General features: G+C 36.6%; 1 protein-coding gene across 1 annotated transcript; it reads right to left on the bottom strand.

The window, feature by feature from the left end:
- Positions 1 to 5,661: 5,661 nt before the first annotated feature.
- rhbg (Rh family B glycoprotein) lies at positions 5,662 to 14,622 on the bottom strand. Its single transcript, XM_006791769.3, has 10 exons — positions 14,265 to 14,622; positions 11,190 to 11,376; positions 10,263 to 10,413; positions 9,971 to 10,118; positions 9,513 to 9,679; positions 8,401 to 8,538; positions 7,975 to 8,108; positions 7,224 to 7,345; positions 6,871 to 6,944; positions 5,662 to 6,308 (listed from the first exon to the last, which is right to left on the bottom strand). Exons 1-10 carry the CDS (start codon positions 14,440 to 14,442, stop codon positions 6,216 to 6,218), a joined length of 1,392 nt encoding a protein of 463 aa, XP_006791832.2. The 5' UTR covers positions 14,443 to 14,622; the 3' UTR covers positions 5,662 to 6,215.
- Positions 14,623 to 14,916: the final 294 nt, after the last annotated feature.

Raw genomic sequence — 14,916 nt, 5'->3', positions numbered from 1 at the left:
AACATTTTTTTCTTTTTTTCATCTAAGCTTGCTTTAAAATGACTTGAATGCCAACTTTAATTGCATTTTAAATAGTTAGCAACACTCTCAACTCTAATATCTATAAAATGGTGTTGAATTGATACAGTTAATTTAATCGTAAAAAATGGATAATGGTATTAAAACAGTGCTAAATAATGCATCCCTAACAATTTGCAACACCTCTATTTTTGAATCAGTTGCTATTAAGTTGCCAGTGACACAGTGATTATAACATATATATCAGGTCTTTGAAGATAATGATGGCTAAAATATTGATCTTGGTTGAGAAAATTTTAAAACACACTTCCCTTAATTTCCAAAATGCCCGGGGATAGGGTGAGATAGATAGCTACATGTGCCCTACAAATTCATGGTGAATTTCTAACCCATGTTTGTATGTAATTTGGGCCATTATGAGTTCAAAAAATCTTGAATTTTGTTCAAGCGAGAATATCTTCAAATCAGTATTTGCTCATGCTGGACTTGAGGGGAGGTCCAGGTGTGACGGGTTGCACTCTGCTTTCACACGCAGGATTTGTCGACCACAGGCAAGCTATAAAAGAGGCCCATATTTGAGGGGCCCGAAATTAACACTGCCTCTACTTTTGTTGATTTGGCATTCATACAGCTAGCCATTTTTCAGGGAGGAAATTCAAGTGAAGCACTCCCATGTACTTGTGAAGCACACTGAAGGCAATTTCCCCTCAGTCAAGAGGCTAAAACCCACTTAAACTGAACTACTTCCTGCATTTAGTCAACACCCCACCACCGACACTGCTGCTCCATCATCACCCTGCTTAGCTGGCATCAGTCACAACCTCTTACTGGGGCTCTGCTCTTTCTAGAATGGGGACAAGGAGGCTACAACAACAGCTTTGTTTCTGAACCTAAACCACAATCACAGACATAAATCTCAAATGTGCATTTAAGTTTAGTTTTTGCATAACATCCTATGGTTTGTTTTCCCCTGCGAAGATTTTAAGTTGTAATGCTCAAGCAAAAATGTTTTCTGTGGTGTGGTGATTATACACACAGCTGACAAGTGCTGATTGGAGAGCTGATATGGCTTTTGGGATGACTTCAAAATTATAAGTGTGTGTTAAATTAGCATTGATGAGTGTACACTTCTAAATGTACCTACAAAGTGTTTATATTTGTACTTGTGAGTGCAAATCGCAGCAAGACGTTTGCTTTTGAGGGTCTCAGCAAAAGCCATAAGCAGATGGAATAATCATGCAATCAAAAGATTATCACTGTAAATTAAGAAGTAACCAAAGTGCATGAAGTTTTGCACTTTTAGATTTTACTTTTTCACTCAGGATTCAGAATTCATCATGGAACAAAGAAAGCACTACGGGTTATGAAGAGACTCATCTCTGTGCTTGTCATGTTAGGCCTCAATGCAGTAGTGCTCAATATTGTTATTATATATATTATATTATTTTAATACATAGACTAAAATACACTATTGTTATCAAAGTAAATGCACAACAGTGGTTTGAATTATATCCATCTGATAGACTCACAGTTGCAGACTTCCACAGGTTTCTGTACTGGGACCAATAGTTTTTACATTATACATGCTTCCTTAGACAGCATCATTAGAAAACAATGCATACGCTTTCATTGTTTGCTGATGATGTCCAGCGATGTCTCGCTATGAACCCGGATGACAAAAGTCAATTAATTTAATTGAAGGGTGTCTTAAAGACAAAAAGCCCTGGATTTTCTGACAAAACTGAGCTTCCTGTTCTTGGCCATAAATATATTACCAACAGGATGTCTAACCAGGTACTTACTCTGAATAAAATTACTTTGGCTTCCAGCAACGCTGAGAAATCCTGGAGTCATTTTTGTTCAAGATATGTCCTCCAGTGTTTACAAACAAATGTAGGTATCGCTAAAATTAGAAACATAGTGTCTCAGAGTTATGCTAAAGAACTAGTTCATGCATTCATTACTGCTAGGCTAAAGTATTGCAATTCATTATTATAAGGTTGTTCTAAAAGTTCCCTAAAAAGCCAGACAGAGATATATGCTTCTCCCATACATGCTTCTCTTCATCATCATCATTACTGGCCAAGGTGGCTAGCAAAACGACACTCATCTGTTACGATGATGTCACTGAAGCTCATTTATTTGCTAATGCTAGCTGTGTTTCCACGCAAAGTGCAGATAACTGATCTCAGAGCAGTGAAAGCTGAGCCAGAGGCAGTTTGCCTTGCACACATGTCTCCTATCAATTTACAGTCAAAGACAGGAGGTTTATCCACAACGTGCATCTACAATCAACCAGAAAAATGCTACCTGCCAATCAGCTAGCCCAGCTCTAATCACTGTTAACAGGAGACCGACACGCCCATACGACAGAGAGAGCGATAGTTCCTATGAGCGTGAAACACGTGCAGTTTCCAGTGACAATAGCTGACTGTGGCCACATGATGGCAGTATTTTAAAAGATGAACTTTACTATAGCCCTGTCAGAGATAAAAGGAGAGAGAAATCAATTTACTTTGGTATGTTAATTTATGTCTGTTGTTAGATTTAGCAAGGCAAGTACTGCTTAACTTGCTTGTCCCAATGATTCAGAGAATTTCTAATTAAAGAATGGGAGGTAAAGCCAACAGCTATTAGGCTGTTGGACGCCAACTCCCAGTTTGGATTAAAAGAGACAAATTCTTTATAATTTTCAGATTAAACTCAAAACTTTACTTTTTAAAAAAACCAAACAACCTTATAGTTAGACCTGGATCAGATAACCCTGAACTATCCCTTTGTTTTTCTGCTATAAGCTGACCTGCTAACCTGAACCTGAATTATTGTATAATTTTTGTATTTATTTTATTTTAAAATTTACATTTAACTACACTGGATTTTATACTTTTACTGCTCTATACTTCTGGATGTATTCCAAATACCACATTATAAAATTATCAAACTCTGATGGCCTTACTTGTTTGCGAAAAACACTTTGAATTTCATGAATTAATAATTTGTGGTTTGAGGTACATTTGCTTAAACATTTCAGGTAAATAAATGCCCCCATTTCATGCTATCCCTTCATAAATGATGTATTTTATTATAAATCTTATCAGGGTCTGATATCCTGTCAGTGTGTCAGATCAATATAGCGGTGTAAGCTTTACCCCATTATGGCCTCCACAGGACTGCAAGCAGACTAAGGGCTCCCACAGGGGACCAGGAGATCCTGAGGGAGCCTATTAATCCATTATGTTCACCTCCAGAGCAGTGTTAAGGATAACAATCACATACGAGCCGGAGGCAGGGCCACAGGAGGCTACAGCTGCTTAGGATGACCCGCGTTGCCTGGGGGACTGATCAGCATCATTCCCATGCTGTGTCTTGCCCAGTGACCACATGTAGAGAAGTACAGTTATAAGGTCAAGAGCATATTATTTGTAGAAATTTGGATGAGATGTTATATTGGAAAGTGAGAAATCATGTGTTTTTTAAATTAGATTTTACTGCCATATCAGGAAAAGTTAATATATTTTAACAATTTTACCAAAAAAATTCCATCATCATAATAATTATAAAAATGAATGAAGACAAAGACTTAATTCTAAAATGTCCCAAAAAAGGAGAAAATATGGCCTTTCCTGTCCAGGCTTTATTTAGATTTATTATATATTTATTTATACCAGCTCCCTAAAGGATCTACTTTGGGCAGTAGAGATTTAGTATCACCATTTTTTTTTCTATTATAATGATAGCTTTTGTACAAGCTTGACAACCTCAAAGGATTTTTACTTTTTTTTTTGTCATTGTCTTCAACATATTGCAGGTATGATGCCAAAGAAGCACATCACCAGAAGACATATTAGACAATAGAATAATTACCATAATCATGATTATTTTTCCTTGCATTTTAATTAGCCCTATGAAGCTCAATTAAGCTCTTCACTATAAGCGCCTATTCAGTAAACAGCTGTCCACCTGTCTTCTAGTTCTTGGGAAAAGGCTGTGGCGCCTGTTCACGCCAAGGAAACCATCACCAAACTGGGTGGGGGGTAAAACAAGGCCCCTGCAGCCTGTAAGGGGCCTCTTATATGAAGGGTGATTAATGCAATACAGTGGCAGGAAAACAACAGGGACATGGACTATATGCATGTATATAATCCAGACTGAAATTTGATGTGACTGATCAGAAAAAAAAATATAGATTGAATTTTGCTTGTTTAAACAAGCAAAAAGTGTTCTTGGCAAAGTTATCGGTTTGAAGAATACAATAAAATAAAATACATATATTAAAAAAGAATCAAATACTTTTTGTGAAATAGTATATAATATGTAACAATTTGATCCAAAAAATAAAAGTTCCACTATAGTGGCCATAGTTATTATGATTGGAGCAAAGGAGGAAGTTGGGATGTGGTCAAACATTGGACTGGAGGTGGTCAGTTATCTATGTCACTTCTTGTCTAAAGCATGTTGTTCTGTGTTGTTATGCCCCACTCTTCCAGAGTTTTACTTGTAATGTTCTAACTTGTTGGAATAAAATCAGGTAAAGTGGTTATGTTTCTAGATATAAACCATACTGCTGGAACATCCATACTAGCGTCTCTTAAATGTATTGATGCATAAAATGAAGGCAGAAAAAAAACCCCATTGTAGCTTCTGTTTGTATTCTTCTTTCCATTATTTGTAATAAACCTGTGTGTGGTTACCATCAATCAGTCCAGCAAAGAAAATATAAGGTTGCTATTTTTGTATATGTGCATTGTGAAAAGACACGCTGCATTAGGTACAAGGGTTCCTCATTGCATTCTAGAAAAGGAAACAAAGAAGTGTACAAGTATATTTTAGGCACTGTAGACAAAGTTTGATAGTCACAAGGCAATATTTAAAAACTGATTAAAAACCATACAAATAAGAAGAACTCTGTTTTTTTTTACATGATATACCATAATTATATTTATGGACAGTCATCTCAATGGACAAAAACTGGATACCAATTGATAACTGATTCTACTGACTGGGGGCTGATGCAAGGGAATAAGTTATTACAGTATGTGTCCTTTTTTAAAAGTTCTTCATCACGATGCAAATCCTGTCAAGTCTTTGTTGCTGCCAACAATAAAACAAAGTGTGCACACATCTTTTGTTTTTGATAGCGTTTCTGTACTTCTTTAGTGGCATTAAACACCTCTCATACAGAGGTGACCATGTCTTGTGAGGACACCTGCTTTCTTTGGTTGTTTCATCCTTGAAACAGAAACTGTGTAAATTACTTGTGAGAGACAAATCCCATATGAATTGAAAACATTAACCCATTCTGTCATTATTGCTATGCAGTCATTAAGCCTTCAAGACAAAAGAACTAATGATGACTGGCCTTCATCATAATAAGCAGAGACTTGATTACATAGCTCCTTGCCTTCCTACCATATTCTATAAAATTACTAAATCTTATAAGAGGCTAAAGAGAGCCAGACCTTTCTATGTTTCATTCTGATGGCCATTTTTTTTTATTATGATGATCAATAACTGAATGCAATTTGTTTTTATTCCTATTGGTTTTGACCCCATTAACAAAAAAGGGCACCCACGTAGTCATAAATATTAAATGAGACACAATGCACATTTGAAATATTTATTTTGCCAAAAATATTACAATATTGTCTTTCAAAATTATTTAACTTCAGATGTAACCTTCCTTAGGCCAGTCTCGTAAATGTTAAAATGTGTGTCATATTAACCAAATAGATGTACATAACTATAAAAAACAACATATTGTTGAAGAATAATAGTGGTAGTATGTAATGTTCTGAAGGTATTTTTTATTAGATGTCTGTCTTTGGTTTGAATTGTCTGTAAAACAATTACAAAGCACCTTTTATCAAATGGACACCTCATTTGGAAATGCAGCCTTTCCGCAGGCCAGTAGCACACAGTGATGGGGCTCTAGATCGACATCTAGTGGTTGAAACTGTCTAGAACATATTAGATGGACACTTGTGTTCTTTTTAGTTTTAGTTTTTTGGGGGATTTTTTCATTTTGAAAAGCAAAGATATGAATAAAAATGTAAAGGCTTCTAAAACAGCACATTTTGACAAATTTACTTTAACATTAGTACAATATAGGTAGCTTTATATATTTTCTTAAAAGGGTCTAGGTTGCTATAATCTCACAGTGTGTGTGCCTGGTTCTGTCTTTCTGTGTCTTTTTGTGTCTAGTTGAGCTTCTCAGTCTCCTCTGGCTTTGCGAACTCTTCTGTCTTCACAGTGGTCAACTGGCCCTCATGACCTCCCTCGTCCCCTGGTACCTGACAGATAGCAGGAGATTATTTAGTTTCCAGACTTACGATATCAACTGGTCTCAAACATCCTTCCATTTTCCACTATGTCACAATTCAAGGCGCTCATTAGTAGCTGCTTCTTGGTTTAATGGTATTAATTGTCTACTGGTTCACTGTATTTAAATGTCAGATGGATTGTAAAAATGGAACAAATGTATTCTTTTAAACGTGTGGTCATTCAAATATTCATAAACACAAACTCAAAAGCACCAAGGGCAACACAAATCTAAATGACGTCAGCCCAAAGTAATCAGATTCTGTGTAATAAACCAGGCTGATCATAAATTGTAGTGGTGAATTTGCTCCACCTGGTGGTTCAACAGCTTTACTAGCTATGAGCGTATAACCGTCTTTGACATCTGATTGTTGGTGAAATACTCCCATCTTGTGGCAAAATTAGGCACTGCTCTGTTTGCAGCAGGGAAGTCTGAATCTTAAACTTCACGTAGCCTATAGTGTAGTTGCAGTGTTTCTTTGGCTGTGGACAGATACAGAGTTTAGAAGTTTCTAAAAGCTTCTTTGAACTTACTTCCCAGTAGATGCTGTCCTCAAAACACGAGGCGTCAGAAGGAGCTCCATAGATGGGCAGCTTCATAATGAAACCTAAACAAAAGATTATTTGTATTAATCTTTTTTTTTAATTAAGATTTTTAAGAAGTTATTAAGATATAAGTTGAAAGCAAGGTTTTGGGTTTCTGCTGACCATTAAATTATAAATCTTGAGATATCGTTTACATAACATTTTTTGTTTTTTATTGATCTGGTAACTCACAGGTCACAAAAGTCCAGTAGATTGTATTTTATGTTTTGTATCAGCTACTTTAAAAGTGTATTAAATCAAAGGAGTATTAAAAAAAAACTAAAGGAGGGGTGTGAACCTACCAACAAGAAGCCCTCCCCCCAGGGCCATGCCTAAAGTGACAGCAAGGGAGATGGCCTGAATCCCACCTTGGTAAGATGCGCTTTTCTCATCAACTGCCACCATAGGGAACACGTCTTCCAAACTAAAATTCGCACAGAGGAAAAATATCAAGTAAGTTCATATTTAATTTATAGAATGGCTGGATGGATTTTTCACTCTCAAAATCGCACACCTCCACATCCAAAATATTTCCACCCCATTGCAATCCCCAACAATGAAAGGAGCAGGTTGAAGAAAGCCTTCAGTTTTCTGCATGATAATTTCTGATTTGTAAATCATCAAAAGAATGATTAATATGTATATATGATTACATTTTTTATATATATAACATTTTAAATCAAATATTTTTAATGTTCTTTTATATCCTGGTCTTGACAGTTAATAACTTAGAACATATGCTAAAGTACATATTTGTTTTGTATTTGTTCTTACAAAATTATGTTTCAAATTCTATTTTCACTCGTGTTCTTTGCCATATGCTCTCAACTCAGATCACTTCAAGATGTTTATTGGTAGTGCTCCTTTTTTCTCTATACTAGTAGAAGAAAAAAATTAGATGTTGCTGTGTTCCTTTAAATCAACATTCTTTATTGTTATTTATGTTCTCCCTTATCTCTTATTGCAATATTCTTTGCGGGGGGAAAGGTCAACATAATATTTGACCTTACACCTTTTTCTTTTTTTCAAACAAATACAAAAATAAATTTTTACCCGTCGCCATAAATCTCCTTGGTAGCCAGAGAAGCAGTGACTGCTCCCACAATAGCGCCCATAACACCGGGCATACCGTGTAGGTTGTGAACCCCACAGGTGTCTTGGATCTTCAGCTTGCTCTCCAAGATGGGCTGATGGAGAGAAAACAAAATGAGAGGATTATGTGGCAGATTGTTTTTTTGTGGATGAAACTGTTGCCAAACAACATCATCTATCCACAGCCCATTCAAGTTAATAATATTTTCAGGAAAAATTAATTCATTTTATTGTTTTTAACCCCACTTTTTAATAACCTGAAAACATAAATTAGCACATACATATTTTTGAAAGATTCACCAAAATATTGTGTTTTAGCAACCAGTTTTTGTTCCTTTCCCTTCCACAAGTACATCACAGTTCCTTGTTTGATTGAATCATCCTTACTGAGAGGTATTTGTAGCCCAGAACAGAGATGATACCAGCCAAGAAACCGACAATCATGGAGCCAAAAGGAGTCAGCATCATTTCTCCAGCTGTTCCTGCTGCCACTCCACCGGCCAGTGCAGCGTTTTGAATGTGGACCTAAAATAGTGACAGAAGGACTTTTAATAATGCATCGCATAATGCAGAATGTAAAGATTTGAATATCTGTAGAAGAGACCTACAAAATAATAAATGAACAGATGAGACCATCAGATGTGAGCGCCAAGAACTGTAAGATAATTCATCTTTCTCTAGCATACTGGTTTTGCACCACGTGCTAGTAAATAGGTGGACAATATTAGAGACAAGCTGATTCCTTCCAGTGATTGGTTTGTCTTTACTATCAGCAGGTTGTGTGGCATGTCTGTCCCCTTTGTCAATTTCACGAGCTGTTTATATTTCCCTCTTTGGTTTGATTCAAATCAGCACAGGAATGTCTCGTCTTGACTTCTTACTGTTAACAGATGGGCTTGACAACAAGCACATGTGACTAACTGACAGTGTCATTTTTTGGGAGGGAGTGTACCGTCAGCTGACACGTTTGTCAGTTTTTATCACAAGTGACTCTGTCGTGACCCGGATCAGCTGACTTTGACATTGCTGACAGGAGGGAAAGACCTACTTCTTTCATTACTTTGTCTTGACCACACCCTCCCTTCACTGTGTTAATACTGATTGTGCACTTCTTCTGACCTCTACAGATGTTAAGAATATTTTTAATTATATTTTTTATTCTTAAACCTTTAACCCATAAAGAAGACATTTGACAACCTCCCCTAAACCATTATAATAAGTTTTACACCTCAGTATGGATCAATAAAAATGTGGATTGATGTCCACTAGACTGCTTTCTGGGTTTTACTAAGGGTAGCTGCATAGACAGAGACCACCCAGGCTAACTTCTAATGCAATCTCAGTTCCACATCTTTGTTCCAAAAGGAGGCCTGAAATATGACAGTTTAGAAATAAGCTTCAAGGGATACTCCTATTAGGCTTTCAAGTGGTAAAGAGTTAAGGTGAATTGCTTTTTGAAGCTACAATTCAAGTCATAAATTATAATTTTGTATCCTCACCATGTCCAGTTTGCCATCATGAGCTGTGAGGGCAGACATGGCATAAGTAGACAGAGTGCAGGCTGCCAGGGAGTAGTAGGTGTTCAATGCTGTACGATGCTGATCGTCTCCGTGAGCTGTGATGGCAGAGTTAAAGCTGGGCCAGAACATCCACAGGTAGAGAGTACCTATTTACAACCAGTATAGAAAAGACAACATTTTAATATTTCATCAATACAGTAGTTTTGATTTAAATATACACTTTGAAACGACTCAAAATATAACTGTTCCTGTTTCAAATACTATAGAGTGTTTCTATGTGTTGTTATTTGGGTGATTACAGACAGTTCATGATAATAGCGCCTGGCAAGCACCTGGCAGCACAAGTGACCAAAGAGTTACTCTTAAATGAGACAACTATACATATAATAAGGAACATTTAGTATTTGTATTTCACAGAAGTAGTTGCAGGTGTTTACCGATCATAGCAAACATATCAGAGTGGTAGACTGAGCTGTTCTTGTGTTTGCTCCTGTGCAGGTTGGGTCGGTACAAGACTCGAGCCACCATCAGGCCAAAGTAGGCTCCAAATGTGTGGATGGTCATCGAGCCACCAGCATCTCTGGTCTGGAACAGGCCAGGAGTAATAATGATGAAAATAGGTGACAATTCAGATATGCATTGTGCATTTTAGGCCAAAGTCTTCAGTCCCAGTCTTTAATTATGTAGTTAATGTTTTCATAATATGAATATCTTTATACAGTAACTTACTCCAAGAAGGCTCAGCAGGATGAACTCATTGACTGCAAACAGTGTGACCTCAAACACAGCCATAACAAGCAACTGGACAGGACTTGTTTTACCCAGAACAGCTCCAAACGAGATCAGCACAGAGCCGGTGCAGAAATCAGCGTTGATCATACTGAAAGAAACAAATATGTAAAAAAACAAAACAAAAAAAACAACAACAATTGAATTCATTCAAAAAATGAATTTCAGAAACATAAACTTCACAGCACAAAGACAACATAACAAAATACAATTCATCTCTACTAATCCACAGATTTATTTTGTAATTTGCATGATGTGACATATTTTGTAGCATTCCATTTTTTTCTCAGCATTTAGAAAACCTTTTCAGTATGTTTATACTCAAAACTACTCTTGCTACCTAGAGTGAATACCAATTTTTTTTTTTTTTTTTTTTTTTTTTTTGCATTCATCAAGTGATAAGAGTATTGACAGTTTACTACATCCAGGTAACCAAAGATGTATGCAGGCTGCTTTAAATGCAGGATGTGCAACTGGTCACACAGTGAAGGTGAACAATATTTCTAGGAATTGCTTAACCATGAGGCATTAACACTGCAAAAGTAGTTAGCCACTCCTATAGTTTTGACAAAAAATATTCTGTCCCCCTTGTCATAAGAAAAGGCTAAAATAAGACCTTTATTGCCATTATTTTATAGTACACAACGTGCCAGTCTCACAGGCAGAAATCAAGACTAGCTCTAGAATAACAAATGAAACTGATTTGTTTGTACATGTATTTGCACGGGTTAAATTGTTTGCACTCGTGTTTATGATTGTAACTAAGAGGATTAAGCGTCAAGAAAAAATTCTATCCTTATCCTATGTATTTTGCATATTCTGTATGTGTTTGTGTACACATTCATATATGCATGGTTATCCACATACCTCTCCACTCCAACGTGGATTTTGCCTCCATGCATACCATGGAAGAAACCCTGCATAAGTGTGGCCCACTGTAAGGCTAAAGCTGCAATCAGGAAATTGAAACCAACACTGCTGAAGCCATAACGCTGGAGGAAAGTCATGAGGAAACCGAAACCAATGAAGATCATTACGTGTACATCCTGGAAACCTGGAAAGGGTGGATGAAAAGAGTTAAAAACTGAGAAACCAAGTGGTGAAATAATGAAGTACCTATGGTATTTAAAACATTTTCCCCTCATGTTTTTTTTAATCAAACTACAATTAATTTTTTGTTGGTCAGAGGAATTCCAACAGCACTTCAGGGAGGATATCACTCGCTTGGATTGGTCTGGAATGTTTTCCTCAATAGCTACTCTCAACAAACTCACTCAATTATTGCCAGCGACACTATGACTCAAGGGCTTTGTAGTCTAGAAAAAAACACAAATTGAATGGCTACTTACATAAGCTTTGGTTAACTGGAACAACAGGTTAAGCTGTGACATGCTTGGTGAAACATCCTACTGATTCTTGGATCATCACTTTATCACTTATATTGTGTGAAAGACTAGCTTTTGCGACAAGAGAGCATATGAATCTGAACTCTCTAAATTTGCACCTGGGTGTTTCCATGTATGTTTATCTATTTGTCTGATATTCCCAAACACAAAATTGCACTGTGCTTTGCCTGCTGTCACTGTGGTAATGGTTAACTGGCAGGACCGTGCAGAGGTGTTGTCTTCATTGCTGTTTTGGCCCAGATGCAGTTCTCAGTAGTTCCATACAGTAAAAGCAATAATACGCTTCACTGGGTTGAGTTAGATTCTAATATTTGGCTTCCGCTTAACCTTTAGTAATAACTAAAGCATGCATGTTGCATGTTTCCACATTGCATTGAATTCAAGACACTAATATTGTCTCTCATTTATTTATTTCTACTTTGGTTTAAAAAGAAAAGAAAACAAACAAACAAAAAACCAGTAAAAGCATTAAAGCGATTACAGTAAAAGTATCTATATTGCTTAATGACAAATAAAATATGCTTATGTAATTTAGGGTCAACATAGAAAGAATGTACACACTTCATAGTACATTTATACAAAAAATGTTTGTCCGCAGTGTAACTTGTAACCTTTAGACCACTGAACGATTACCTCTTTCATTATTTACTGGCTTTGTTCACCCTCAGGTAAACTATTGCACAAGAGTTTGTTCAATGGCACAGTTCTCAACTATAGTTCCTCAGTTAGATTATTTCTGTTTTTTTTCCAAACCTACCCATGCAAGTGTTTTTCCAGTGAAACTTATATGTCACTGGTTTTCATAAGAACATATTTCAGAGAACGTCCACGTTAGGTCTTCATTTTAACTATAAGTTGTGACCTGTGTGTTTGTCTTTCTGGAGGACAGTCCAGTAAAACACAGGCTTTGTACAGTGTAAACTTCTATGTTTACTCTACATTTTTTCCTAAGAATGAAATAAGGGTAAACGATGTAGGTTTTCCATACACACAGGTGAAGTTTTCTTTCATCTCCCAGGATATTGAGGGTGTCAGACTTCAATACACCACTATGAACCTTTTGTCTCTGCTTATTTTTCTTATTTTATGCATTTTAATCTATTACGTCCTGTACTGTTTGAGGCAGAGCTGAAGAAAATAGTTGTTATTTGGTCAAAGCTTTTTTAAAAGTACAGTTTGTAATGTTTCATTTTGTCCTGTGACATTGATTGATGTGTCAAAATGCAGTGGCTATGCTAACCAACTGATAACAGTTTAGCTCACCAAACACATTTCCCACGTGTGGGACTAATAAAGGTGTATCGTCCAGTGCAAAGAACAGATGTTGCTGATGGGAATGTGATGAGTTTGCAGGATTTTTTTTCTTTATTTAAAAAATTAGAGGGTCATGTAATAACTACGTAAAAAAATATTGCTGATCTTGTGGCTTTATTAGTTCCTGTAATTCAGTTTTGAAGTCACATGTAACCTAATTCTGCTGCAGTAGGTTCTGAAAGGTGACTTACTAATAGGCCAGGGCAGGATCAACACCCAAGTTAGCTGCCTGCAGGTGGGAGGTGGCTTGTAAAGAAGAGGGAATTCATCTCCCCAGATTCTCTTCGCAGAATGCTGTCTGATTTGTTAACACACGCCCAGCATAACACAAAGCTCCATCTTAACGAACATGCCCAACTGCTAAGCTAGAACTTTGTGCTCCATGACCTCCAAGAACTTCAGTGTTAAGTTTACCAATGTAAATGAAACAAAATGCCTATTTTCCATTATTAAGTCTACAACATTTCATTTTAGGTTCGGCTTAAAATATAATTCCTTCCTGGAAGTCCTATATATTGTCCTCTTGTGATAAGCAAAATGTGTCTTTTATTATGGCTTCATGTTGATTAAATATAAATAAAATTAAATATAATAAGAGTGGAAATACAATCATTTTAAGTTACTACTTAAAACTGACCACAAATCTATACTTTTATGTATCCAATGAGTACCCCTATAAAAGTTTTTGTTGTTGTTGTTGTTGTTGTTGTTTTTGCCACTACTGGGCAATGTAAATCATAAAGTTAACAAATAGCGAGGACAATGTTTTTGCCTGCATGCGACAGCAGTGGACTGGAAAACATTTCCATGAAATGTTCACTCATAATGAATAGGACTCATCCAATTAGGGAAAAGAGAGCTGGTGAAATGCAATTCAGCAGATTTTTCTCCTTTAATGCAGAAGAGAACATTTGTGTTTTGTTGAAAAAACAGTTGCATGCAATGATGAATTACGCAACAGTCTTAAAATAAGTGCACAGTGAGGCCATGTCTCAAAACAACAGGTAACAAAGAGAACCACTTTAACATATATCGGCCTTTGAAACTTTTAAATAAATTGCCGATAGGCTTAAGAACAAGGCAGAGGCAAGCTTACTATTACTACATTATTATTTAGCTTTTTGGTTTACACTAATCTGTAATATGCTATGTGCAAAAATAACGTTATATTAAGTAGGAGAAATGTACAAATTTTCCTTATCCATATCTACAAAACACTCACTTGGGTAGCGGTAGTAGAAATCGTTGTCATATTCACTGTGGTTCGAATGGTGCCACTTCCTTGCGTCTGTCTCTTTGTCATACTCCACCAGCACCCCAAAGAGGATGATGAGGATGATCTCCAGGATGAAGCAGGTGATCGGCAGTTTTAGCCGCATGTTGGTATTTGTGTCTGTCATGTTTTCTTTCCGGTGAGATGAAGACGAGAAATTTAATGAGGCTTGTTCTTCATGAAATTAATTACAGCTCTAGCACAGAGCGTTGGACACACTGTCTCTCACACACTCAGGGGCGTCCTGCAGAGACAAGAGGATGTTTTGTGTGAGAGTGGAAGAACTAGCTCACAGACAAACACAAGCGCTGATCTTACGTGTGTGTTTTTCATCTCTTGGGACACACCTACCGAACCTAAAATGGCATAATTAATATTATTCCCGCCCCCTTCTACTTTACTTTTTAAGGTGGTTTGAAGTGCTGGAGTTCAGCAAATACATTTATAATAAGTAATAATCCAGTACTTTTGATAGATACAGCTTGGTAATTTGTGTTTCTAGTGTTTTTAGACACTAATTTATGGGTAATAAGTTTAAGCTAGTTTAAACTAGTAGCTTAACACTTAGTTAAACCACTAGTTTATGGCTGCTGGATTACCA

The sequence above is a fragment of the Neolamprologus brichardi genome, chromosome 11, assembly GCF_056152115.1.
Source record: "Neolamprologus brichardi isolate AB-2024 chromosome 11, ASM5615211v1, whole genome shotgun sequence".
Taxonomy (NCBI): Eukaryota; Metazoa; Chordata; class Actinopteri; order Cichliformes; family Cichlidae; genus Neolamprologus; species Neolamprologus brichardi.
The sequence above is the reverse complement of the archived record's forward strand: the minus strand, read 5'-3'. Positions and strand labels throughout refer to the sequence as shown.